The following is a 24,379-nucleotide window of genomic DNA, read 5'->3' as shown; positions in this document are numbered from 1 at the left end:
ATAGTTGAGGGGATTTCCCTGAGCTTGGTGATCGTGGGCCTTCCAAGGATCATATTCTATGATGAAGTTGCGCTTATCACGTAGAACTTCATCGCATGAGAGACCTGCTGGGGTGCAATTCCAAAGATAATAGGAAGATAAATGACACCCCGAATTGGAATCATTGTATTTCTAAATCCGTACAAGGGATCTTCAAGACAGGGGTCCATTCGGAGGTGCCCGAACTCCATCCTGTTAAGTGTGTGCTCGAATATAATATTAGCAGAGGAACCATTGTCAACTAAAATTATTTTTACCTCGTTATTTACGACATTCAGGGTTACCACCAATGCCAAATTGTGATCCGGATCGAGTCCCTCATAATCAGAGTAAGAGAAGCAGATTGGGTCATCTTCCAAAGGCTGGATTATCATCACGTCATTCTCTGGGTCCGGGCTCCGAGGCGGAGAGGCTGTGCCTCCAAAGACAACATTCATCACATTTTTGCCGCTTCCCGGGGCCCTGTCTTTGTCATTAAACCTCCTTTGAAGATACTGGTTCATGTTTCCCTTCTTGATCTGGTCTTCTATGAACATCTTGATAGAGAAACAGTTTTCTGTGGTATGGCCATGATCTTCATGATAGCCACAATGCTTGTCCCGTGCCCTGTTCTCGGGAGGCGCTAGTAAAGGTTTCGGTGGATAATAAAACGGCTTACCCTTAACTTCGCGTAAAATGTCTGCCCGGGGTCGGTTGAGGGGTGTCCATTCGGGTTCCGGCTTGGGTTCCGTTTTGGCCTTAGGTTTTCTTTCATTTTTTCTCGGTTCAGTATAACTTTCCTGGGGTAGGGTTCCCCGAGAGGGATGAATGTAGTTGGCCTGTCTGTCCAGCTTGTATCTTTTGTCTTTTCGGGACGACGAGCGACGCTCCGGGAACTCGTCATCGTCATGTATTCTCCGATTCATTTCCATTGACTTGAGAAAATCATTTTCCTTTATGAACTTTGATGCTAGGGCATAAGCAGACGCCAGGCTCTGGGGTTCTCTGTGAATCAAATCTTTTACATATCCTTCGCAGGATATTGGATGCAAGTTTCGCCGAAAGATGTTTACTACTTCCTTTTCTTCTAAGTTGGAGAGTTGATTGACTGCTTCCTGGAATCTCTTGATAAATTCGGGGAGGGACTCCTTGCTTCTTTGCTGGATTGTGTCCAAATGACACATTTGTAGCTCGTTCATCCGGTTAGCCCTGAATCTTTTTAAGAATATCTCCCTGAAGTCTTTCCAGGAGTCCACACTCCGGGATGGAATTCGGCTGAACCATTTCTGAGCTCCCCCTTTGAGTGTTGATGCGAAGAACCGACATCTTGTTAGGTCACTATAATCATAAATATTGGAGATTTGCTCGAAGTAGTTCAGATGCTCCTCGGGGTCAGCTAATCCATCAAAAGAGTCAAAATTGAAGTGTTTGAGCTCTGATTCTCTGGGGGTAGATTTCAGCTTTTTGGTGAACGGGATGGCTGCCGCACCCACTTCCATATCGCCTTCTAATTTCCTCTTGAGATCTCGAAGAGCCCGGGCCATTTGTTCTTGCTTGGACTCCTTTTCGGGCTCTGAATCGGAAGAAACATGAATTCGGTGTGTCTTTCTTTTTAGCTTTGCCTCTTCCTCCCGGATTCGCTTTTCAATAGCTTCTTTGGCTTTGGCTTCTTCTTCTTTCGGGATTCTCTCTCGAAGGGCAGCTCTCTTTATTTCATCCCTGGCATCCTCTGATGGTTTCTTCAAGTTCTTTGCAATCCGACCAAAGACGGATCCCCGGGATTCTCCGGACCATTTTTCCTGATCCCCTGGGCGGGTCTCAGGTTCGGCATTATGCTTTTTCTTCCACAGGTCCATCGCAGCTCGTATCTGATCCGGGGTCATGTCTCCCCAAGGGTTGGCTGAAGTTCCAGTATGCTTATGGGCAGCTCTATCGATGACTAGTCTCTGGTCTCCTGGTTGGAGATTTTGAGAGGGAGTCTGGGTTATGGGAGGCCCTTCATCCACATCTTCCATCTCCCCGTCCCTGGGTTGGGGCGGAGGTGGAAGGAAATAAGTAGAAAAAGCCGTTTTGCTCTTTCTTGTCGTCATGGTTATTCAGCAATACCGCAAATTTATAGTGATATAACTCGTAAAAAACATATCTGAGAGATTGGGAGTGGCGTTCTTACTATGGAATGGTATTCTGAGTTGCTGGGTGGGGTAGGAGTGGCGGATATGAACACCACTGGTCGGAGGTTCGCCCCCTCCTTCTAGCGCCAATGATAATCCTGATTCACCCCGGGATACTCTCCTCGCTGGGCCCGGACTCAAACTCCGCTTTGACAGGAATGACGGCAGCGTGCGGTGTAGATATAGAGTGGAAACCTACAAAACAGAACCGGAGGGGAGTGGCGTTCCCGCGACACCTCGAGTGTGAAAATGAGAGAGGGTTTTGAAGGAGAAAATGGGTAAAACGGGAATTATGCAAGTGTTTTTATGGTGTGTATGCGTGTGTGTATATGTAAGTATACATGAGAGGGAGTGTAACCTGTAACCTTCCTTTTGTCCTGCCTTTTATAGGCCTCCTACTAGGATTTAGGGGTTTGTCCCCTTTAATGTGGACCGTATGTATGTCTTTTGGACTGTATGGCGTGTGGATGCCTGAGATTCATTGAAGTACTGTCGAATCCGGACCGTAAGAATGTTCTGGATCCGGAGCACCTGGACGGTGGTGATGTTGCCACGCGTCCTGGGCTCTCCAAGGTTGAAGCTGAGTCTATCCTGGGCTATTCTTATTGAGACATGGGCCTCTGTTATTGAGTCTGTACTAATATAGGCTATCAATACTTATTGCTATTAATGCTCTGTCTTCTCCGTGCTTTAATCAAGATGCTTATCATAATAAGGTGCGTGTACACTCCTCTTAATTAGAGTAGAATCTTGTAATCTAAGCATAATTTGCAAAATGAATTTTTATGGAGCCAACAAATTTATATATCTTTATATCACAGCGAAAATAAAATACCCAAAAAAACTGATATTTATAGAAGTTTAAAATGATATCATGTAATAATTTTTTTAAAACGTTCACTTTTCTGCTCCGATTCTCTTGTTTACTTTGGGTTCTTGCATAGATAATCATCAAGTACAATTACTGAAAAGATCAACTTGACATGGGAAGCCAAATCCTAGAGATTAAGGTAAGAAAATATTAATATTCTGTTTTGTGTTTGCTAAATTGATTAAGTAATCTTTTGTTTTTTAAGATTTAATAGTTACTGGCTTAAAACCCATAACTTAAAACCCATAGCACTGTTGTTTTAGATCATTGTTATTTTTTATTTTAATGTTGTATAAATTATATTTGTTAACGGTGTGTCTATATAAATATAGTTGAATGTATCTTTTATTATATTATAATAACTATTTATATTAGTTAGGTTTTAAAAGAATTAAAGTAGGTTCTGGAAAATATATATCGGTCCAATTAAATAAGCCGAGTTTAATAAGTTACGTGTTTCATTGAAATATTTTAATTTAGAATTAATTAGATTGTTAAATCTTATTGAACTAATTTATACTATTTTATCTAATCATAAATTTGATTAGAAAAATTCAGCGATTATAATTTAAGCGACCAAATTAAGTTTATTAGAGATTAAAGTGAATTTTTATTAGTGGTTTAGCATAGGAAATATTAGTGTGTTAGTACTAATGTTAATATGATATATTAAGGGTTGTTTCAAAATTTAATTAAATAAAAATTATATTTGTAAAGTAAGTTAACTTCAATATCAATTAAAATAATATATATCTTAATATGAATTTGAATTTAATTAAATTGATAGAAAAACTTGACTTAAACATCAATTAGTATAATATAGATTTTAGTTGAATTAGAATTTAAATTGGTACGAAATTAACTTCAATATAAATTAGGATTAGAAATGACCGACAGACAAACCGATCAACCAAACTTTTAATGTTTTATTTATTACAATATAGTATAGATAATAATTGGAAGAAAATATTGAATTTAATATCGATTATGATAATATAGAGTTGGATATCAATTTGAATTTGAATATGAATTTATATATGAAGCTAACATCACTATCGATTGGAATTAGAATAACCGACTGACTAAACAAATTTTTAATATTTCGTCTATTAAATTATAGCGAAATAAGATGCTAACTTTAATATTGATTATATTCACGAATAATATAGATAGACTTTAATTTGCTTTTTGAAAAAAGTTAGACTTTAATTTAGATAAATTGATTAAGTAACTATTTGTTTTTTAAGATTTAATAGTTAACTAGCCTAAAACCTCGTGCGATGCACGACCTTTTTATAATATTACATATTTTTTTATAGTTTTATTCTGAATTTAATTCTTAATTTTATTCCTTTAATATTTTAAACGACATGATTTAATGATAAATATATTAATATATATTCATGACTTTTTTAAGAAGAGGTATTTAAAAAAGTAATGTTATCCATTCAATGATATATTTTTATTCATATTTTTACGTGTGATCATATTTTTTTAATTAAAAGTAAAGTTAGTTTAGATCAATAGTAACAAATTATGTTTAATATTGATATAAGGGGGTTATTTGATAAATCTGAATAAAAAAAAATCTGAATCGTAAATTTTTTTGAGTGATTAAAATATTTGAATTCTGAATGAATAATACTTTTGGTACATAAACTTAATAAAATATTTAAAAATTTCTGAACGAAATTTTATTTTTACTTAGAATTGAATTTTTTTATTTAAGAAATTATTTAAAAAAAGAGTAATAGTTTATGGAAATTATAATATTCAAATTCATAATAAATAACTTAAACAATTTTTATTCAGGCTAAAAATCAATATTTTAATAATTTAATAATTAAATATAAATATAACGTAACACATCATGACAAAACTTTTTGATCAAACTTGTAAGACTATCCTTGATTAACTAAAGTGGTAATCTTATATATATTATATTGATGATATATAAATATTAAAGTAAATACAATACCGTATAAAATTTAAGATTTTTTAATCACTAAGCAACCTTTTTCCTTATTAGCGATTGAGAATGTAACAATTGTTAAGATATTTTACAAAACAATTCAAACAGTCTTAATTGTCAAGAAATGCTTGTTAAGAAGGATCACATGTGATTAATAAGTAAACAAATGAATCATTTTCATTTGTGAGGAACTTCTCTTTATCTTTGAATTAATAATTTATATTATTTTATTTTAACCAAGATTCATTACACCGATCAAATCATTATAATTTTTTTAGATCCGGATTAATATGATAACTTTGTTTTAACCAGAAAGGATTTTATTTTAGTTGGTCGAATTATATTTTGATTTTAATTTTGTTTTAGTTTGCATCAACTATATAATGTGATTGTAGCCTGAATGAAGATTAAAATTATTTTATTTTAGCCCGATTCAATATTATAATTTTATTAGCAGTATCAATAATATTTATTATTTTATTTTATCTCGAAACACACTATATCAACCAAATCCAACTAACTATATATAGTTTACATGAAAATGGTAGATTATTTTAAAATAATAATAATTAAATTGGTTTGTATAATAAATATCATTTTTAGAATTTAATTAAATAAAAATATAATGAGTAGAATAAGTTGATTTCAACATCAATTTGAATAATACAGACCTCGATATAAATTAGAATTTAAATTGATATTAGAGGTTAACTTAAATACCGATTATAAATAATATAGAGTTCAATATTAGTTAAAATTTAAATTGGTAGAGGAAGTTGATCTCACTGTCAATTTACATTTAAATTGGAATAAGATGTTGACTTTAAAATGGATTAGAATAAAATAAAGTTGGATATAAATTTGAATTTGAACTTTACATGAAGTTGACTTCAGTATTAATTGAAATTCGAATGACCGACCAGCCAACCCGCCGACCATACTTTTAATATTTCATCTATTTAAAAGGTTAACTTAAATATCGATTAGAATACTGCATAGACCGATATTAATTAAAATTTAAATTGATAGAGGAAGTTGACCTAAGTATGAATTAAAATTTAAATTTAAAAAAGATGTTGACTTTAATATCGATTAGAATAATATAGAGTCAGATATGAATTTGAGAATATAGATTAAATTTTAACCCGATATCATTATATTGGCCAACGAATTATCTTTAAATTTTAATTTTATTTTAGTCTAGTTTAATAATATAATATTTTTTAAATCGTGTCAAGAATATTTATTAATATATTTTAGACACATGTAACAAATCCAACTAACTATATTTGGTTTTTATTTGTATTTTAACCCTAATCAATATTATAATTTGGATTAAGACCGGTTGAATATTGCTTATTATATTTTTATTTCGAGGACATTTTACCTACCTATTTTGAATTTAGTTTTGTGTTACACTGTTTCAATAGCCCGTACGATCCACATGTTATTTTTAATATTTGTTTTAATGGATAATTTTTATGTGTTCCATATCTTTTAAATATATTAATTTTAAGTTAAATAAGTTTGTTAAAATTAAAAAATAATTTAAAAATAAATAAACTTGTATTTAAATAAGATATTGTACGTGATTTAATTATATCTAAGCAAGTTGTGTAAGTAATTTTGAGTGATTACACTTAATTTTATAGGTGGGTGGATATAAATTTGTCCATGTAAACAATAGCTCCTAGAAGTGTGTAGAATTAGAGTTGTAATAAATTTAATGACGATTAGTAATGTTATACCTACACTGCACTATATGTATTTATGCTAATCAATTTTATATGATATGTAAAAGCTGATTTTATTAATCAATTTAATAGGATATATAAAAGCCAATTTCAATGTTAATATTATATTAATTTGTAAGGATAATTAACTAATTTTTCGAGTATACCAACCAATTACCAAATTTTTAATATTTCATTTATTATAATATAGTATAAATTAGTCACATAATTTTCTAAATTTCTTAGTTCGCCACCGGGTACATTGTCAATTGACTTGGGACTACAATATATAGATGATGCCCTAGATCAATACTACTGCAGAGGGAGCGAGTTATCTTGGAATCTATCGTAAATTTGTGGACCATCCCCAAACACATCAAGTGATATGCATATGGAGGTGGGACTTCGGAGGTTAGAGTTTTTTCATAGTCAATCTTTTAATTACATATTTTAGGACTTAATGCTAGCAAATTTCTAATTACTTAATTTATGTGAGTACAGATTTTTTTTTAATATGACTATATGACATATTTTTATGATTATGAAATTTAATTAAAAAATGAAAACTCTATCATTAAAAATATATTAAAATCTCATTTATTTTTACTAAAAATGTATTTAGGGATTATTGTTTCTATATTTTATATATAATTACTTGTACAGATAAAGTTCTGTGACAAGAATACATCTTGTATATTGAATATTTTGCAACTGAGTACTATTGCTATTTATTTATTAATTTTTGTCTCGTACAATGCAGGAAATATGCAGGACAAAGAAGTAAAAAGATATTAATTAAGGAATGAGTTGGGTAAATATTGTAGCCGTGTAGGGACGGGGGGGCAATAAATCATGGTAGATGGTATGGGCAAACACATGGACCAATTTGGCTATTCTTAGCGTCATTTTTATCTGGTCGGTGTAGCTTACAAAACAGTTGTGTTAGCATCTAAAATATTTTTATTCACAAAAATATCTCATATTTATTAAGAGATTAAAAAAAGTATATGGAGATGACTAAAATATTCTGAAATGTGTATAAGGTCATATCTTAATTGAATCATATTGGGCCTTCTGCCGTTTCTTATAATCATATTGAATTGTTTACAAGCTAGGCCCATTAATTTTCCATTTTGCATGCTAAAATGCACGTTTCTCTTATTTTATTTGAAGTCCATGGTTCGATCATAAACTAGTCACAAACGCATAATTATCATATTTTTTTCAAAAAGTTAAAGGCCCACTTGCTTCTTTTGTTCATGGAAACATTGATTTAAATTAAATAGCCTAGGCCCAATATGTTCATACCAGATCATCTATCCAGGTTGGGTGTACATGCAATTTTAAAAGTGTACATTTCAAGAGTACTATTAAGGCCCTGATCTTATGTCTGAATCTTATGTCTAATTAAAGTTGGAGGTTGTGAATGCCATTTTAACATGTTCAATCCAAAAAAGATTGCATTTTGACTAGTGGGTTGCAATTTGTTTTGCTATCTGTTGATTCAAGTAACATGCTCTCTTTTTCTGCTTGTTAGTGTACATATTTTCTACTTGTTAGATTTTGAGTTGAATTGCATTGTTGGTTCTCATATTTCTGATATGGGTTTTTAAAAAATTAGTTCAAGGGGGGTGATTCTTGGAATTTAATTAAGAGCAATACTTGTTTTTTTTTTGTTTTTTGGGGGGGTTTTTGATGATGAAGAGGTCTAAAAGTGAATAACTTAGTGTCAAGAGGTTCAGTTATATCATCTTCTTTTGGATATTGATGCATTGTACTTGCTTTATATGCTACGAATTTACTGATGTTTTTTAGAATGGGGGATGTTAAGTTGTAATGGTAGCTGTGGTAGGTTGCGAGGCTCCAAGTGTGTGCATGTTAATGCCAGAGAAATATTGAACACGCCATTGTTGAGGTCTGTTACTAAGGATACAATTTGGATAATGAAAATGCAATTGTGCGCCTGAATTTACTGGGGAAACTAGTAGAAGACGAGAGTAGTGGAGTGCCACCAATGAAGCCTTTTTAAGAATCATTATGGTCGAATAACGGGAGAAATGTTGAGGCAGATGAATAGGACAAATGATTTGTCAGTATTGGAAAGTATGGCAGATGAGGTATGGACTTTATGTTTAAAATTGTGGAAATAAGTAGGAAATTATGAAGGGAAGGAGGTTGGGCAGAGTTCAATACTCGCGGGGAGGAAGGAGACCTGCCCCTTATGGGTATCAACTAGTGGTGAAGAATTAGCTAAGGGCGACTCAGTTATGTTCCTTCCTTGCGGGCTTGCTGCAGGTTCTTCAATTACAGTAGTGGGGACGCCTAAATATGCTCACCGCTAATATTTACCCAGGCAAGCAAAAGTGAGGACTGATGATTCCTTTATTCCAGTTTCATAGTTCATGGTTGAGTTGCAAGGCTTAAATTCGGTGGTTGGGGAGGATCCACCAAAGATTCTTCATCTGAATCCTCGCTTGAGAGGGGATTGGAGCGTCTACCAGTAATTGAGCACAACAGGTTATAGAATGCAATGGGGAATGGTCATGCTTTGATGGTATACAGCCTAAGGGTGACGATGACATGCTTGGTAAGAATCTTTGAAATTCATGTGCTTTACTACACCCCTCTGATCATTAACAACGGTCTTTCTATTCCTTTACTAAGTTGACACACACCTGGAGAGGCTGATTACATGCATTAAGTACTTAGAAAATTCACATGGCCATGCATTTAATGTTAACAAGTTCTTTGAATGAATAGGATTTCCTGGTGTTTCTAAAGTAGGACAATCAACTGCGTAGTGTTCCTAGCAAGAAAGTCAATAAGATCTGAGGAGTGAGGCATCAACAAGACAATATTGTCTCACAATTTTATTTCCGACTCTAGATCCTTTGTAAATTTTTAGTTTACATGCAATGGTGAAAATTGTAGGGCGGCAGGACAAAAGAATTTATCAGTTTATTTAATTTGATTAAATAAAACGTGGAATTCTATTCATGGACAAATAAATAGAACGGGGGGAGTATTTCTATATATAAGTCCTGCATAGACGATAAGGGCCCTGAATGTATAGTGTTGTACTGCAGGTAATATCATAGCCTGTGTAGTTGATGAGTTCACTAAAATATTCATGTTGCTACATAATGTTCTGGCAATATGCCTATTGAGCTGTTCATTCATAATTGATTGCTTACCTCAGTTGATGGATATCTGAGATGTGAATAATGGATGCGGAATGATAATAGAGATAAAGAGTCCTGGATGACTTCTTGGTTTCAGAGATCTATAGGAAGTGCGAAGAAACCAGAAGTAACCTGACCATTTCCTTATGTGGAGGGGAAAATATTTGTTTTGACTTTACGTGCTAGTCTTGATAGATTTCATGTCATTACTGGAGGGCGATGTGTATTTGGTTTCCTTATCGGACAGTATGCTTCTTATATGTAGAAAATCATTTTATTAGTGTACTTATGATGCTTAGAGAATGGATATTTTCTTCATGACTGTTTACTTTACAAATTTCGTTCTATGCGATGACAATGGATGTAGTAAATTGACGGATTGTGTGGCGTAGGGTGTAAGATTATGTGCCATGTGCCCATGCCACATTGTCATATTCCCTGTTTCTTTTAATATTATGAGAAATCAGACTTGTTATTACATGCCACTTACTGTTATTTGTAATGAAAACAACCTGTTTAATTTGTTACTTGTAAACATCTGACTTACATTTTTCTTTTTGTGTTTGTCAATTTTAGTAATCATCTATTTTGTGTTTTATCCAGGTGGTTATCTACATTCTCTTGTGTCTTAAAGTAGGATATAATATGTCCCCTCAATTCAAACTTCCTCTTGCTTAAGGGATTTACATTGGAGGATGCAACAGGACTGGCAATAAAGGCAACGTTGATGTTCATACTGTTTTTGCTACCTCCCTCCCAACATCGCATCCTAGTTTTTTACCTCAAGGAGTTCTAGATATGTCTCAGAAGTGGAAATCTCAATCTTTACCTAATTGTCCTATACTCCTATTCAACTTTTTATCGGAGTTCTCTCTGCTACTAATCACTTTGCGGAACACATGGCTGTTAAAAAATACTGGATGTAAGCTTCAGCTATCAAAACCTTAGCTGTAGAAGTTCGCTTCTTTGTTGCACTGGTATCCCCCCCCCCCACATTCATTTTTCATTACAACCCTCCTTTTAATTACACTGTACATGTAAACACCTAAAAATGTTAATGCATTAGTACTATTGTACTGAAGTTCTTTTTTTAGTATTTGAGATCTTTTTTGGGATGTCTATTAATCGTTACTGAGTAAAAAAATATTCAAACTGTCCTTGCTAGCAAGATAGATAATAAAGGAGATTATTTATCCTTCTAATTTAGAGATGTAGAAGAATTAGGATTGAACTACTTATCAAAAAATATATTAGTTGCAAAACAAATAAAAAGAGATGACATAATTTTCAGTCAGGCTTGATTGAGGTTGCATCATGGTTAAATTAGAAAAGTCAACAAATACTGGTTTTGGCATGAGGTTTGTGGCAATAAAGAAGGAGATCATGTTAATAATAATTCATAGGTAGATTTTTATCTTATTACATATTTTTAAGAAGTTACATCATACATGACCTTTATGATTAGCACTGAATTATATGTGTGCTCTAGTTACATAAGTAGGCTACAGTGAGAGCGAGACTGGGTTGTGAGAATATATTAAAGATCTACAAGAGTGCTGAAAATTAACTTTTTTTCACGTCTATTAACCATGTATTGATATTTAATAGTTTAGTTTTGATATGGGACTTTTAAATAAATAAAGAAAATAACAAAATATTTAATAATCTTTTTCCATATGGTCTAAACTTCTTATACCTAACATTGAAATAACTACTGAATTATTAAAATAACATCATTTTGTTATTTTCTTTATTTATTTAAAAGTCCCATATCAAGTTTTTACCTGTGCCAGGATGTGTTTAGTAAATGAAAAAAGACATGCCATCTATCCAATACATGGCCTTGTGAGCTTCAGACAAGGATCTGTTCTAATAAGTAGCATAATCAACCAGCGTAGAGCTAGAGCAATATAAGGGAATACGAGAATACTGTTGTTCTCTTACTAATTGTTGTTCTCCGAATAAACTAGTTCTGTAATGCAAGAATTTTATTTGCTTATGATGGTAATCCAGACAAGATGCTGCAAGTAATGCCGTTGAAGAGCAGTAAACTTTGTTTAACTTTTTGTGCAAAGTAGCCTCTAAACTTTATTTTAATTCTAAAAGCTAAGTGTAGCATTTGAAACTTTGGATGCTGGAAGATAGTCAATTTATGTTGGATATTGGTCTAGAGTGATCTCGTGTTTTTGGCTATAATGCTTAAAAAACTCCCGAGTCTTGACATATGATTTGCATCTTTTACCTTTTTCTTATTTTTTGAAATTAAACCCTTTTCAAGTGCATAATCTATATCTATAGCATTCTATATGGGACTTCAGTTCATCTTAGATTTCATGTTGCAGAACCCAAGGAAAGAGTTTAATTTAATTCTAAAACAAGAAGCTGCTTACTTTAACGATATTGTGATCCTGCCATTTATGGATTGTTATGAGCTAGTGGCACTTAAAACTATTGCTATTTGTGAAAGTGGTGCAAGTTATGTTTCACTTTCTTCTTTTTTCCTTGATTTTGTGTCAATCATTTCACATAGCTAGGGTACCAGACTGGATTAGTCATTTAAGTTATCAGTCAAGATAGTCAAATTTTATGTGCAGGTGCAAAATGCTACAGCTACTCACATCATGAAGTATTGAAGTGTAATGATGATACCTGTATAAGGGTGGATACTGTTATGAAAGAACTTGAAAAAGTCTCTGGGAAAAGACTACTTTATATGGGTAATCACAACCTCTTGCATCGACCACTTAGAAGCGGTAACTGGTAAGTAGGCTGTCAGTTACGAGTTAATCAGATTCACATGTGAATTTTATATTTGGCAACTTAAAATATGTTTGAACATTTTATATCTGGTAATTCGTCCTCCTCTAATTTTTTCGGAATAAAATTATTGATCGCATAAAGTATTCCTTAGTCTTCTTGCCATTGTATAGCTAAAGAATACTTCCTTATTAAATAGGAATATTCGTGAGAAGTATATCCTCATTCCTCCATATGCTAATGGGCCTGGATATTTAATTTCTAAAGAATTATATCATTTCTCATGTCAATCATAACCTAAAGGTTTGTAACCAGAGAGCTAAATTTTAAGTTACTGTTACCGATGATATATAGCTTTTAAGATGGAGGATGTGAGCATGGGAATGTGGGTTGAACTTGAACAATTCAACAGTTCAACACCAGTCCAATACTCCTACAGTTGGAAATTTTGTCAGTACGGGTGCCTGGAAAATCAGTATACAGCTCATTGCCAATGGCAAATCAAATGATATGTTTATGGAACAAATTGGTCAGGAATCAAGCTCGCTGTTGCAATTTTTAAATATAGAGGCGATTTTAGAGATTATGAATCTTGTAATTGTTTTCAGCCATTTCAGTAAAGGTTTTAAAAGATGTTTGAACATCAGAGTAGATCATGATCTCCAGAAGGTTTGGACATTGGGCAAGGGCTTGCTGTATCTCAAATACCACCAAAGGTATCAAGGTAAGTGTACATTTTGTATGACATTCTATACTATTGTAAACCACTTACTATCTCAAGATATCTGACAACAACCTGTTTAAGTTGTATTATGATAAAAAAAAATGTGACTGAAGGTACAGCATTGAGTCCATCGGAGCTTGTAACTTCTTGTATTGTCTACTTGGATATCTCATAAGACAAATGGTGAATACTTGAGGAAATGCAAGTGTTTTACTATTGTCTATACAACTTGATCGTTTGAATGTGCTCTTATAGTTTGGGAATCTGAGATCATGAACCACTTGATGAATCTGATACAAAGAGGAACATGATTACAGCACATTCATAGTAAAACAACTGTAAGATCAGGTACAAGTTTACGCTCTACAATGACAAACTGGTTTTCACATCCAATTTTCATCAACCTTCTCTCCTGTAATAAATTTTACTGTTCTAAATTTTCATTTTTGGAGTTGTGCGGAAACAAGTAATTGCTTATACTACAACTTTGTCTCATGTTAGTGGATCTATCGATGCTGAATTTGTTGCTTTTAATAAGAAACTGATATTTAAAATGAACTTTTATGGAATTAACAGCTATTAGATTCCCCAGTTAGATTTATATTTAACTCATGATATACATAAGATTGCTTCTAATCAGTTTTGCAACAAAACAAAACAAAAAACAAATTGTCAATTTTGTTACAGTAATATGCTTTCGTTTTTAAATTGTTTTATCTTAATACAAAAAGCAATTTGTCAATTTTGCAGGGCAATTTGGAGCTGTTTTAGCATCTATTCCCTTTCCTTTGTTTGCTGCATTATATTGTGTTCTGTTTGGTCTCGTAGGTAAGATTTTAATTTAAGCCAACAAAAACTCTGATAGTAACTTGTTTTGTATTATAGTGCTTCCATTTCCTTCCGCAGGTGCATTTGGTCTATCATTTCTACAGTTCACTAACATAAACTCCATGAGAAATCTTTTCATAGTTCGATTATCTCTCTTGGAATGTCCATTCCTCAGTTCTTCTACGAGTATTCAACTCTTCAAATAGGATCCTTGTATTGCAAGGAAGCTCAATTTAGAAATGAATCTTGGTGACTGGATTTTGTTGGACCTCATGCAATTTTGTGGATAAACCCAGAATCTTTTTCTGAGGTTTTCAGATAGAATCAAATGTGAAGACAAACCACTACCTTTAGAAGTATATGAAAAAACTAATTTATCGGCTTGCAGAATTATCTTATTAATTTGCAAGAAAAATAAGCACCTGAACTTTTAATCACTCTTTTTTCTTTCCTACCTTCATGAAATGAATGGTTTATTCGATTTACATATTTCTTGTGCAGTTCAATGCATTCTTGAACACAATATTCTCATCCCCAGTTCACCACCGACAATAGGGCTTATTGTTGCAGGGGTTCTTGACAACAGACTGGATTTGGAGAAGTCCAAGAAAAATCGAGGAATGCCTTGGTGGGTAAAATTCAGAACATTTAGAGGCGACAACCGAAATGAAGGATTCTACACTTTGCCTTTTAAACTCAAGGGGTTCTTCCCGCCTACATAGTGGAGGTGTAATGATGGCCATCAAAACTAAGCCTACCCTCTATTGCCTACAATCTTACTTCAGTTTCGTGTGTAAACTTTTTTTATTTCTTTGTTTTTCTTGGAACTGAATCTCCAAGGTCTGCTAGGAAAAACTAGGCACAAGATGATCATAGAGCCCTGTTTAGCATCAACCAATTTTTTTGGTGGGCCATGATTAAGTAGGTCCCAGTTGAAATGTTAGGACATCTGATGCTTTGTAAGTGCTGAAATTTGGGGGAATAAGAGAAGAAATTTGCGCTTAGATTTCCAATTGGCATTCAAAAGTAATATGTTGATTAGTTTTGATGGGAATTAGGTACCCCCAGCCCCAGGCAGCTAAAAAAGAATTTCGAATGACTTCAGCTTAAAGTGACCCTGCACAGCATATATCTAATAGCAACCCAAGCCTCTACCAAAAGAGTTCACTCACACGTCCTCAGGATTTCATTTATTCAATGGGTTTTAAACTCATATACAGCGGATCCACAAAAAAATTATGCTGTGAGCTCATTTTAGAAGCATTATGTTTTCAATCTAGATCTACAACTGAATGCCAGATAAGGAGAATTTCAAGAAAGAAAATACTAGCATCTTCCATATAATTAAAAAAACCATGCAAGAACATCCAAACCAACCTAATTACTGATTACATCCCAAATAATTTGTGACCGTATCTACAGGCTACCTATTCTATAGCTCAAACGACCTTCAACAAAAGGCTATACATTCACTTGAACTTGGAGGTGTCAACTAAACCTTTTTCCATGTTAGCGCAATTATTTTTAACTACATTCTCACATCTATTATCCAACAGCAAACAAATGGCAAAGAAAAAAACACAATCTGACAGAAGTATGGTACGGCAATAATTTAAATAACATTAGTTTACAAAAGCAGAAATACAAACTGCTGTTGCATAGAATTCTAAATATTAATCCTCGGCAAAACCTAATATTAAAACCCCCTTACATTAAAATACTGAATACTATGTCAATATAATTAGGAATCAAATATCATATGACTGCTCCACGCCTCCACCAGTTTGATGCAACATGGCGTCGATCTCATCTCCATCCTCCATTTCAAGCTGAAAAGGCAAACACATATATGAGGAAAGAGAGAAGTAAGTTAAAACAGCTGGAAATGGGTTAAAAACCAATGAGATGGATAACAAAATTAATATCTTTTTAGAGAGATATTTTAATAAGAAACCTCATCTGGAGTCTGGGTCCCTTGGAGGCGACGACCATCAAACAGGAATGCAATCGAGTTCATCTCGACAGACTGCCGATCACAATATGCATTCATAAGTTTCTTCAGTTGAGTATTTCTCTTGATCCTGAAGAACACCTCATTGCCATCCTGTACAAAATTCGGGATAATCCATTAACTAACAAGAGGAACGGGATCCATCCTCCCAGTATAATTATGTAGACCACAAAACCAGAGTTTCACACAAATATTAGGCAAATTTATTGGAAGGAAAAAATAATTAAACATTCATAAAAAAAGGGATAGGCAATGACTGTTTAGTAGACATGTAAGCATGACAAGGACATAAACATACCACCATCAATATCATGTAACTTATGGAAGACGATAAAAGAACACATATGCATCCGAACAAATTTAGCTGATGTCAGTTAGTCAGACCACTCATCAGAAAAAAACAGCTAACCAAAAGAAATTTATGAGAGTTCAGAAGTAGGCAATCAACTAACTAATTACAAGGAGAAAAGCATAACCCTAGCTAGTCCACAATCAACTATTACCTAGAGGACTGAGAAATTCCATACAGAGGCTTAATCAATAACCTGCAAATTAGCTTATCAAATAATTACGCAAAATGGAATAACAATTAATTGGCTTGTATACTTAACAAAAATTCAAATAGAAACCTTTTAAATGATCGGTCTGTATAGTAAACATTTTGCAATGTCATCTCCTCTAACAACTATAATATCCTATTTTACAAAAAGAGGAAACCCCTTTCGTAACCCCCAATTTCAAAAGTGAGAAATATTCCCAAATTACACACTTTCTTTCACATCTCATTTACCGAAAAATAAATTTCCATATTATACTAATTTTCAGCGGAGCCTCAAAGTCACAAAAATTAGGTATACACACATATATGTAAAAAAAAAGTAACACAATACATCTAAATTAACAGCGCAAACAAAAGCGAGAGTAATTACCAAAAAAAAAATCTGAGGGTAAAGAGATGTAATAAATAATAAGATGAGCGCAATAAAACAATAAATAAGAGGGTACGCTTAAAAAGCCCTAAAGATTAACAATGAAAGTAATGTGTACGCATAAACAAACAAAACAAAGACAAAATTATAGATAAGAAAAGAGAATGTAGGAAAGAATGAATGTATACCTGACCCTTAACCTTAAGATTGATGTGGGCACCACCATCAGTTCCAGGCTTCTTGTCTTCCTCCGCCGTCGTTCCAGACATTTTCACCTCTCTCAAATTCTAGGGTTTCCTTTCTCTTCACCCCCTTTTTTAACCGATACACTCGAATACTCTCCTCCTGTATACATCCGTATTTTTTCATTTATTTATATTTATTTTATTTCTTTGTTTTGGGTTATATCTTGGGCCAGTCCAACATTTTTTCATGTTCCAAGCCCGGTATTTACTCTTTCATGGATCTAATTTGGAGCGGGCTTCCACAATTTGTTTTCTATTTGCAGTTTTGGACCCAAAAACATGATACATGACCACAAATAAGAATTTATTAGTTTAATATATCAAATTCCCAAAAAAAATTAGTTAAAATTTTACTGTTTTCTGAAAATTTTCAAGTTTTATTTTTGTTAAAATTAATATTTTCTTCTTAAATAGGTAAAAAAACATTGGTTCTGAGAAAGTAAATCAATTAAAATGATACAAATGAGTATCCTCATATTTGATAAAAAAATTAAAATTAAAATAACCAAAAAATCTATATGTTGACGAATCTTTGAATTAAAATATTATAATTATTTTGATAAATAAAATACAATATGTTTTGTATTTTGAGAAATAAAATAAAATATATTTTGTATTTTAATGCAGTCTCCGGTCTCCATCGGTTGAAAGAGAATTTTAAGAGAAATGTACTTCAGTTGAAGTTTCCAATGAGTCAAAAAAATAAGTTGATTTTCTGCAAATTTTAAATTTTCATTAAAAAATTGAAATATTTTATTAAAATTGTGTTCCATAATCATTTGTAGAGAGAGAAGAAAAATTAAAGTTGAAAATTTGATTTCTCGGGTTTCTTCCAAAAAAAATTTAAGAAGTAAAGAAAAGATCTATGAGGATATGAAGAAAAAATTATCTAATATTTATCTCCAAAATTATAATTTTACTTTTATGAATTATTTAAAGAAAAGAAAATAATTTATTTTACATTTTCTTCTTTGATTCTAGAACATAGCGTAAGTCTTCCATAAAAGAAGAAGAAGAAGAACATGGTGTAAATTTGTACTAACATCAAAATATTTACCAATATCCCCTTTTAGTCACAGTTGTTTTAAAAGTTTCTGTGAAGTATTGGACGTGATCAACCGTGTTCCAATAGTTCATGTTGTCAATAAAAGACATGGTAACTCTTCGTGTTTGTTGCATCCTTCTATGATGTGGTTGTTGCCTTCTTTTTGTTCACAGGTTTGTAGCCGAATTAGATTGGATCCGTTGGATATTTTCGGAAGTGTCAACGACTATGCTTAGCCGTTATATTGATAATCATGTCGATATAATCCGATGTATTTGGATATATCCATCTTTAGATGTTGTCACACTATGTTGCCTATGTAGAACTTGCGTTTTTTATTCTCATTTGCCCCTGAAGTAGGGTTTGTAGTCTCTTGACTTATGTGTTGTAGACTTCTCATTAGAATGATGGTTGTTGTCATAATCTTTATGTCCAATTTTCTTCGAATCTGATAAATGTCATAGCTTTTTCATAAATACAGAATCTCTTCATATTTGCCACATAGAAACTCCTCAATACGTTTTCCAAGGTGATGTCTTCTACGAATGGTGAATCAGTGAAGTTTGGAGGTGTCGTCTTTTCAAAACCTTTAGCACGCCTGGAATTTGAGCAATCTGTCCATCTTCTCTTTTTGTTCAATTTGTGAATTGTCAAAGGTAGACGTTAGTGTGATTTTACAGCTACGATGCCTCGTTGTTTAATGCGTGTTTTCATGTTAATATCGTTCTTTTTCTTTATCACTTTGTCGTTATTTTCTATTCGTATAACCATCCACTTATAGCTCAAAATTATCGAAGTCGATGATAGGTATCTCCTGATCATAATGTAGTGCTTCGTCTTCTCAAGTTGTATACTACTTGCATACTACAGACTGAATGCATCAATCAGATGTGATGTCTCATGCAAATCAAAGTAGCTTATAGGTCTTGCCTTTTTCTAAGAGCTTTAAAGCATCACGAATCGTTTGTATCATATTCCCTCTATTGCAGTTCTCGTTCGACATAGAATGGAACATGCCCCTGTGATTTGAAAACTCCTTGTCTTGACATTGTGTTTGACTTGTCACGATTTGCATTTCGGTCATAAATCATTTCATAATACTGTGGTTGTCCTACGTTGCTCATGTATTCAATATCAGCTTGTTGTTGTACTTAGTTTACCCACCGGATATCATTTGTTCTCAGGTTGTTATCCTCTAATATGTAATCGTATCTAGTCTCACAATGGTTGGCATCATGCGTTGTAGAGAACCTTTTCGTTTGATTTGATTGCACTTAGTTCTATTCTCAACATTTGGTTCTCGAATTGTTTACTTTACGTCTGCCTTCAATTTTCCTATAGCAAGGATTACGTCTGGGTTTTCGACTTGATTTGTACGAGTATTGATGATATGCTTCTTGTTTGTAACCTGTATGTGTTGCAAATCGTTGTTTCTCGAATTGTTTACTTTACGTCTTCCTTCTATTTTCATATAGCAAGGATAACGTCTCGGTTTCGTCTTGATTTGTACGAGTATTGACGATATGCCTCTTGTTCGAAACCTGTATGTGTTACAAATTGTTGTTTAACTCTGATGATATCTTCACCTTGCGTGCCTTTTTCTCTGATCGTGGAGCTTTCACGTCACATTGTAACTTTTTGAGAGCTAATATAATCTTTCTGTTCATCATCACGTTATTTCCTTGATTTGAAGTGTCTTTATATTAATTATGGTTAACCATCGTTGAAAACCGAATAGACTTTTAGCTAATTCCCCACAGATGACGCCAATTCCTTTTACCAATATTTGCGGGTTAATAGTTAAGTCTAATACGATTTAGCGTTTAATTGATTAAAACAAAAAAGTAAGAACAAAAACGATAAAACTAGTCGACACAAACAAGTGGTGACTTGAAAAACCCCGTGAAAGGGTAGAATCGCGGGTGGAACGATACCTAACCGTAATATTTTCATTATAATATTCTTGAGATGATTAAAAGTGATTACAATCAATGATATAGTAAAAAAGTGGAGTGAAAAGCTTCTTCTTCGAGCTTGCAGTTTGGACGAGTTCGATTTGGGTGAGTGCATATAGTGTTCTTGGTGTGGAAGAAGTGTATAATACTCATCAGTTGGTCCTCTTTTTTACTTCATTTTTGCACGTATTTATAGCTGACTGGAGTCACTTTCCAGTTGATAATCATCTTGTGTATAGGCATTGTATTGGATGAGTATAGAGAGAGTTTTTTAGGTGGAGATGATAAGATAATATCTGTGTTATGTATTATGCATATATATATATTTATATATATATATATGCTCCTTGTGTTTGTGATTCTTTTCCGTCATATCTCTTCATATCAGCCAATATTAACTTCATTTTTCTTGCATTGATCATCGGTAGTTGCTATAGAATAGGTAATCTCGTTAACCTATATCCTAAATTTCAGGGTTGTTGTAGACTTCGTCCCGTCTGCTTGTTCCCATTCATGTCAACGTCTTCATGTCAATATCAAGTGTTCACGTCCATTAATCTGCTGTCAAGTCTTCATGGCATGTACTAATACTCACGTCTTCACCTGTGTTATTGAGCTCTCAAGTCGTCATGTCCTGCTAGCCAAAATTTCAGCCACAACACCGTATACGCCTATACCAACCATATGGAAAGGGAGAGTGGAAGTTTACAAGTACACATGTCTGGGTACATTGCGTTTATGTCTCATGACTCGTGAGGTGTTCAGACTACATACACGGGAAGTTGATTGTGGCTCTTGCTTGCCCCTTGTGGGGAGAAATTATTGTGTTTGAAATTTGAATTGAGTTGCTTAAGGGCATCTCCAGCAATGATTCAAAAATCCAAATTTGGGGCAAATTACCTTAAATTCTCCTTCAACAATGATACAAATGGTGATCCAAATTTGGTTCAATATTGTCCATTGATCCAAATATAATTTAATATAAAATAATAATTCTCTTATTAGTATATTTTAGTTTGTTAGATTTAAAATTGATTTATGATTAATCAATGAATGTTAATGATATTTTATATCTTAATTAATGAAATGAATGTGTTTTTGATTAATTAAGCATATATTGTAAATTATTTTTACGTATATTAAAAACTTTTGTCTTTGATAAAATGATATATCAAATATAATATAAATAGTTGATAATGGTTAAATATTAAATTTAAAAATAAGGAGTTTAATATAATATTTATGTATTATAATATGTAAAAGATAATCTCTGTCAAAAGTTGGATCACGCTGTTGGAGTTCGTCAGAAATTTGAATCAGGGGTTGGAATAATTGGTGATCAAAAATTGAATTTTTGGACCTAAACTCTCTCACCTTGTGTTTGTGTCCACTTTTCTTTGTCGCTGAATATTAAATGTCATTCGTTTTATATCATACGTTTTAGTAACGCCGGTCTCATGTATTTTTTTTGTGCCGGTGTGAATTTCTTTCTCTTTAATACACCTACATTATATTATAAACTCTTCATTTGACTTGAAAACTATATAAAATATCATAATTAAAGTTTGACTTTTTAAGATTGAGAAACGGGAACAAGAAAGTTTGCTAGTTAAATTTTGTTTTTGAATTATACAAACTTCCGATACTTTGATTCGATTTATTTACGATCAACTTAATAGTTTACGAAAAAATATAACATGTTTCACCTTTTCAACAATATAAGCAATATTTGGCTAAATATGATTTTAATGAAATATTGTACGGTGAGGGGCGAAATTACATATAGATTAGGAGCCCGTATAATCATTCGATGTTTAAAATTTGAGTAAAGTGCACTTTGTGTACCTACATTTTGGCTGTCAGACCACTTGAGATAACCACCTTCAAAAACTAGCATGGGCTATACTGCAGTTCGAAAAAACTTGTAAAGTGCGTGTTATCGTCAAGTTCGTGTAACCCTGTTAATTTTTTCAAGGGTATAGTGGTCTTTTCATGGGACGAAGGTTACTTTACTCTTTACTTTAAAATTATATTTTAGTTTCATTTCTCTCCTCATATATCACAAGGGAAGAGAAACCATTTCTCCCGCTCAAACTGACTTCTGACCACTGCAATGGTATGGATGCTAAGAGATCGGAAGGACAAAGAAGTAGACCATCCTCAAGAGTGCCTAGATTTTGGAGGTAAATGTTCTGTTCTTAATCTAGGGTTTGTGATTATTGTTAAATCGATTCGTTGTGATTTATGTATACGATGATGATAAATATAATAAATTAGGTTTGATGTAATGGAATATAATGTTGTAAAGTTAATTTTTGTCGAATATCTTATCTTCACAGATGAATTAAATATGCATGTGTGGTCCTTAGTTTTTGACGAACAAAGCAATAAAGTATTCATCATGTGGTCCCTTGTGTTTTATTATGTCCGGAATATGTATATTCAAGTGTATTATCAGTGAAAGTGGCTTTCTTGTTTTAGGATTTATGTTATTTTTTGCCCTTGTTCTTAGACTAGCGTTTAAGTTTATCAAAGTTGTAAAAATTAAAATTATGTTTGCATATTATCAAGACTTGTTTGCCATTAAATTACAGCATAGTAGTCGCTTCAAACAAAACCCAAAAGACTACATTGGTCGTCAAATTGATTACATTGATAGTTTTGATGTGGACACAATGTTTCTTATATAATTAACGTTAATGTTGAAAGAGTAAGGGGAAATAGGAGTTCATACCTTCTACTACAAGTGGCCTAAGACTAACATGGGAAGGGGTTTGTGAAAGAGATATGTTCTAAGTCCAATCATGTATGGGGATTTAGGAATAACTTTTATGTAATCTGTTTTGATTTCATTGATATTAATAAAAGACTTGTTTTGTTTTTATTGCGGGCTCTATCTATTTAAATGTTTAAATAAGATATACCACAGTTTAGAGTAAAGCTTTTTATGGATTGTGATGAGATCATAATAATGAGACCTAAAAGATGATAACTCTAAACTTAAATAGTTCCTGGTCGTAGGATTACTAACTGGTAATTAATAATCCATAAAGATCGGTACATACTATGCTTGCTTCATTATGAAGGATGTCTGTTCTCATAGACATTTGTGTGGTGACACTATAGCTAGTATGTAGGTTCTTATTATAGAATAAGTTCATTGAACATGTCTCACACAGCTGAACAACTGATGGAGTTCACTCACGTGTCAGCAGTTATTCACATAGTGATAGTTGTACAAGTGTCCTTAGACTTGAGGTCATTATAGTCATCTTGTGTACACTGAACTATGCTTTGGTTTAGTTCTTAGTCTCAAGGGACAATTATAAGGGCTCTACTGGGTATATGAATTTGTACACGAAGATAGTGTATGATCAATAAAGGATCTACCCCTTTCAGTGTAGGAAGAGAATGTTCAATGCTGATCTACTTATGTTAGTTCAGGAATCTCTGGCCAGAGTGAATGAAATTAGAAAGGAGTTTCTAATTTAAATTAAATAGAACTAAGCATAGTGAATGGGAAAGCAAGTGATTAAATAAGATAGACTTGACACAAGTTCCATGCCTTGTATTTAATCATGACATTGCAGGGTAGAAGGAATTAATTGTACGGTAACTACTCACTGAATAGGTTCTTGGTATTCTAAGCAGTGAATATGCTGAGAAGTATCCCTCACGATGTAAAATAAATATGATTAATTAACTAATCATTTTAATGAATTAGAGAATTTATATAAATAATGATAAAATAGTTTTATTATTATTTATTTCTACTACCAGCTTAATATTGAACCTACAGGGTCACACCATAAAAGAGAATGATTTAATGATGGAGAAATTAATTAATAATGGCTGATAATTATTTATTTATGAAATAAATAATTAATTGGTAAATTTAATAATTGATTAAATGAAATTTAATTGATTATAAATTAATT

The 24,379-nt window shown here is 32.9% G+C and overlaps 2 protein-coding genes, 1 long non-coding RNA gene and 1 pseudogene across 6 annotated transcripts; 3 read left to right on the top strand and 1 right to left on the bottom strand.

Annotated features, from left to right (window-relative positions):
* Window positions 1-2,645: 2,645 nt before the first annotated feature.
* LOC141703170 (hydroxyproline O-galactosyltransferase GALT2-like) lies at window positions 2,646-9,366 on the top strand (annotated as a pseudogene).
* Window positions 9,101-15,260, top strand: LOC141703167 (uncharacterized). Of its 4 annotated transcripts, none has more exons than XM_074506765.1 (7): window positions 9,101-9,352; window positions 10,551-10,869; window positions 12,542-12,707; window positions 13,313-13,428; window positions 13,684-13,776; window positions 14,179-14,256; window positions 14,827-15,260. In XM_074506765.1, exons 2-5 carry the CDS (start codon window positions 10,746-10,748, stop codon window positions 13,737-13,739), a joined length of 462 nt encoding a protein of 153 aa, XP_074362866.1. In that variant the 5' UTR covers window positions 9,101-9,352; window positions 10,551-10,745; the 3' UTR covers window positions 13,740-13,776; window positions 14,179-14,256; window positions 14,827-15,260. The 4 variants fall into 4 exon arrangements, with proteins under 4 accessions (XP_074362866.1, XP_074362864.1, XP_074362865.1 ...); XM_074506763.1 differs by having other exon boundaries at window positions 14,758-15,260; XM_074506764.1 differs by having other exon boundaries at window positions 14,335-15,260.
* A 582-nt stretch (window positions 15,261-15,842) lies between these two features.
* On the bottom strand, window positions 15,843-17,542 carry LOC141703168 (small ubiquitin-related modifier 1-like). Its single transcript, XM_074506766.1, has 3 exons — window positions 17,385-17,542; window positions 16,211-16,360; window positions 15,843-16,085 (listed from the first exon to the last, which is right to left on the bottom strand). The coding sequence occupies exons 1-3, from the start codon at window positions 17,463-17,465 to the stop codon at window positions 16,005-16,007; spliced, it is 312 nt and encodes a 103-aa protein (XP_074362867.1). The 5' UTR covers window positions 17,466-17,542; the 3' UTR covers window positions 15,843-16,004.
* Window positions 17,543-18,420: 878 nt separating this feature from the next.
* On the top strand, window positions 18,421-21,350 carry LOC141703172 (uncharacterized). The gene is made up of 3 exons (XR_012567379.1): window positions 18,421-18,659; window positions 18,968-19,142; window positions 20,916-21,350. It is a non-coding gene; the product is annotated as an uncharacterized LOC141703172 (long non-coding RNA).
* The last annotated feature ends 3,029 nt before the right edge of the window (window positions 21,351-24,379 follow it).

Source organism: Apium graveolens, unplaced genomic scaffold (genome assembly GCF_009905375.1).
Source record: "Apium graveolens cultivar Ventura unplaced genomic scaffold, ASM990537v1 ctg6297, whole genome shotgun sequence".
In the NCBI taxonomy this organism is placed as follows: Eukaryota; Viridiplantae; Streptophyta; class Magnoliopsida; order Apiales; family Apiaceae; genus Apium; species Apium graveolens.
The sequence above is the reverse complement of the archived record's forward strand: the minus strand, read 5'-3'. Positions and strand labels throughout refer to the sequence as shown.